The following is a 4347-nucleotide window of genomic DNA, read 5'->3' as shown; positions in this document are numbered from 1 at the left end:
CCTTGTGGCACTAGGCAAGTTCAAAACGTAAAGTGCCCTGTATCCTCCTGTTCCCTGATAGCCTGATGCACAGAAAGCTGACACACTTCAGAGTGTAACATACTTCTACAAAAAAGAAGAGAAGTAAGTGTGCTCTTTTTGCAGTAGGAGAACACAGCTTGCCAGGAATGTGAACATGTATTTAAGGGGGGAGGGGGGGAAAATCACAGCTCTTTGAGCTATGCACCTTTCTATTTCTATAGTGGCATCAATAAGTAATTTAACTTTTTTTTCAGGATATAGTAGTCACTTCAGCATGAAGATCTGTGTTTACTGAAGATAGTTTATTTTCTTGACATTCATGCTGTATGTAGAAATGAATTACCTGAAATCCATTGCAAATTATGTGTTCTGTACTTATAGTCATTGTTCAAGTAATTCTGTAGAGTATATGTTCTTCGTGAATCAGGTTCAGAGGTACTTTCTGAAAGCAAGAGACAGAAGAGATTTTGATGTCACTGTAAATTGTTCCACCCCAGCTTCTTAACCTGATCACTAAAACAAGTGGGTTTTTTGTTGCCAGTTATTGATGTGTTTTAGCTAACCAGCTCTTAATTATCAGTAAGAAGGCACTAAAGCTTTATTGCAAGATAAATTCAGCATGCATAAAATAAAGGAGTATCAGTGAGATCACTCAACAGACTCATGTAAAAATTACAGATGCCTTTTCTCTGTTGGTATTTTACTTTAAGGTACACAACATCTGTTATCTTTTGAGTAAGTGAAAATACCTTTCTGACAGTGACAAAAATGAACATAAGACTTCTGGCTTTCTTGTCTCAGGAAACACATATTTATACTCCTTAAAAATTTAAAAGAAGCAATCTCAGTGCCCCTCCCCTCTAGGAACTTCACTGCAGAACCCTGACTGCTAATATTTGCCTAAGACATCAACAGTCAGCTTGATCATGCAAGCAGAGACACACATGCTCATGTTTGAGAGTGGTGGATGGGTAAAGCTGTCCAAATGAATGAAATGTGGCATCCAGGTGAGTACATGTACAGACTTTGAAAGATATCCTAAAAATAAAGTGGCTGCTGTACTTTATCACATATTCCATAATAATGTTGTTCCTGCTCACGAACCCTTCAACTGTGAATCATCTGCTTATCATTAGACTAAAATTTCAGAAATGTGTCAAATAAAAAAATCTGAGTAGATGTAAAATTTTCAGGGAAATCTAATTTAAAAAAAAAAAATCACAAACGCTTACTAATAAGCTTATGGTGAAATAACTGGCTAAATATTTATCCCTCTTTATGTGTTTTTCATGTATTTTAAGGTTCACTGCAACATTAGTATTTTCACTACAAAATTAAAGGCAAGTAACTGGGTTACTATGAAAAGACTAAGTGAAACTTTGAACCCAGTTAAGCTAATGAGTTTGGTCATCAGCTTCAGTGCACTGCAGTCAACATCTGTGAAAAATACTTCTTTCTTACTGGCTGCAGTGCACAAGCTACTCTTTTCAAAGTCTGAAAGGTTCAAATAATAAGAATTTATTTGTGAGTCTTTGTGATACTTTTCCTCTGAAAACAAAGACTACAATTTTTAAATTCAGGTGTGCAATTCTCACCCTGCTTCTTTTCCCCCCACCCCTTTTTTTTTTTTTTAATGGAAAGCTATAAACTACCTCATACAAATCTACACAGTCCAGAATGGAAGCAATTTTTATTTCAACTGTCTAAATCATTCTTTTTTTGTTACTACCAGTACAAATCAAAATACCTAGGATAAAAACACTCAAGCACAGATGTGGTGACTGATCAGGAAGAGAATAACTTGCCCCTATAAATTCTGAGAGTCACAGTCTTTGAGACACTTTTAACAAAAATTTCTTCTTTCATTATGGTAAAGAAAAAGAGTGCAAAGTCCTTGGGGACAAACACACAGAAAAGCACTTCACAATAATTTTTGCAGGTTATCTTTCTGCAGGTTAAATACACGTGACATCTGGAACATGACAGAAAGATAAATAATGTTAGCTATTACAGTTTTACTTCCAAAAATAATCGCATTGCATATATCCAGCACTCACTGCATAGCCACTGTTGCAACAAAAGTCGAGCCACAAAAAGAAATTATTTTAGTCTAAGATGCTCAGCAAAGGTTAAAAAAATTTGCTTGCTCAATTCCATCTGAAATTTGACTGTTCTAAAAAATTACTAGTCTAGATTTCTTTCTCATGAAGTTTCCGTGAAAATATTAACTTCTCAGGTTAATTATTCTATATTAACTGAATATTTAATTTGATGGATTATGAACAAGTGTGCATTTGATATTCATGCACAGTTGTCTAGTTGGGAATATCACTTCTCTCCCTCCTAATTGAGTAAGTGTCATTTTCAATTAGAGGGGCTTCAGAAAGCAACAAAATTCTCTCTTGGAAAAGGAGGAGCAATTTAAGACAGGTGGCTGATGAACAGGTTTAGGGATTTTTCCAAACTGACGAATGTTTTCCCCCCTGGTGACACACATATTTTGCTGAGGTCTCATTACTAAAAATCAGGCCACTATTAAGATTTGTTGGCTGTGTATAAAATTAAAATTTCATTTTCTGTCAACACCTTCCACATAGTAACTTAATATGAAAACATACGCCAAGCTGTAAGGGTATAGTAATAAAAGTTCTAGTTGAAGTATTTTCTTAATTTATGAGATAAGTAAGAATGTACTGGTAGTGGCCTGTCTACATTATGCCACCAACCAAAGATACTTAACATACATTGAATTCTGCATTTTGGTTTTTCTTGTTCAGATTCCATTTCAAAAATGTGTCAAACAGGTTTATTTTGACAAAATAAAGTAGCTGTTGACATTCTAAGAGCATTTTATTGGCTTTCAAGATTGGATACTGGTCAATATATGTTCATATTTTAGCAAAACAGCTTTTTTCACGCTTAGGTTCCTCAGAGAGGCTGTAAAGGTTGAATTTTCTTGCCACTTCTCTTTTTTTACTATTCCAGATACAGACTACTTTTTATAAATTCCAAATTACTAGCTCTTCATCTCTACCCTGTTCTCACCCACAGCAGTACATACATATTTCCACTGTCATAATAATATGCTGAAAATATTTATATTATAATACTCCTGTTACTACAGCAAAAACTTAAGTAAGTCCTTCTGGGCAGAAGGCTCTTAACCTCTCATGTAAGTAGTACTCATACTCATGAAGTTGATAAACAGCTTTGTTTCAATTTTTGATTTTTCTTTTTTTTAATATGTCACCCTTTCACAAGAGAAAAATTGAGTCGGTGTAGGTGTAATGTGTAAAGTAAACAAGAATTTAACTATTGTGTGAGGTTTATGGTATGACACATCACCACACCAAAATCTAAAGTTGTTGACAAATTACTTTTGGCATATGTATTGTTTATTCCCCAGTGTTAAGGCACATTTTACTAATTTCCATATGTAATAAAAAAGAGCAAGTAATTATGTAACCAACTTAAGAGAAATGGAAAGCTATAAAACCAGTAATAACGGAAACTTTACTGCATGTTCACCCCTACCAAGAGAGACTGGAAGAATCACAACAAGGGAAAGACGAGTACAAGCACAATGCTCAGCAATAATGAGAAAGAAAAGGATAGAGAAACATTAAAAATCAGAGAAGGTGAACGAATATTGCAATTTTTAAGTGACAGCAGAACATGAGCAAGAGTGATCTGCAATCTAAGAATGTAATTTAGGAGCAGCATGAGAGATGCAAGAAGGGAAACCTGACTGATTCAGTAGTTAGTCAGAAATGTAAGTGACATTCCAGGCTATTTTTTTTTCCAAACCTTCCTTCTTCCCCCTTTCTCTTCCAACATTGTGCATGAAAGCACCCAAAACCCTTCTCCCCTACACTCAAGCCTCCACTGCCCGAGATATGTGACAACTGGAGCAGAGAAATGGATTTCCAGCAAAGAAGAAAGTAAAAACGACTCTGCTGGGTCAGGCCAAAGGTTCACTTAACCCAGACTCCCATCTGATTACCAGTGGCTGATACTGGCCACCCCCGAGAGACCGTAACCAATAGGTGAGTGCTGTGACACTTCCTGGGGCAGTTCCCCCCCTCCCGGCATCACTCCCTGAGGCTGCAGACACTTCCCCAGGGGGAGGTTAACTTTGTAATCAATAGCTCTCAAATTTGCCCCATCTCATTCAAAGCAAGGAAATAAAAATAGCAGAAGTGTTCTACAGATAGCAATCCACTGCCGGTAATTCTTTTTACATTACATTACTCAACATTTGAATTAAGGTAGATAACCAAAGTAAATGACAGTTACAGAAGTCAAGGTCATATAGCAGGAAAAGAT

General features: G+C 36.0%; 1 protein-coding gene across 1 annotated transcript in view; it reads right to left on the bottom strand.

Annotated features, from left to right (window-relative positions):
• DPP4 (dipeptidyl peptidase 4) overlaps window positions 1-4347 on the bottom strand; it is a gene marked incomplete at its 5' end in the record, with an annotated part of 36360 nt that overhangs the window by 30204 nt on the left and 1809 nt on the right. The window contains 2 exons of the mRNA XM_029086754.1: window positions 365-463; window positions 4244-4254. Of these exons, the coding sequence (XP_028942587.1) occupies window positions 365-463; window positions 4244-4254 (110 nt within the window). The remainder of the gene's footprint in view (window positions 1-364; window positions 464-4243; window positions 4255-4347) is intronic.

This window comes from Antrostomus carolinensis, unplaced genomic scaffold (assembly GCF_000700745.2).
Source record: "Antrostomus carolinensis isolate BGI_N321 unplaced genomic scaffold, ASM70074v2 scaffold25740, whole genome shotgun sequence".
Taxonomy (NCBI): Eukaryota; Metazoa; Chordata; class Aves; order Caprimulgiformes; family Caprimulgidae; genus Antrostomus; species Antrostomus carolinensis.
This window is presented reverse-complemented; position numbering and strand designations above follow the sequence as displayed.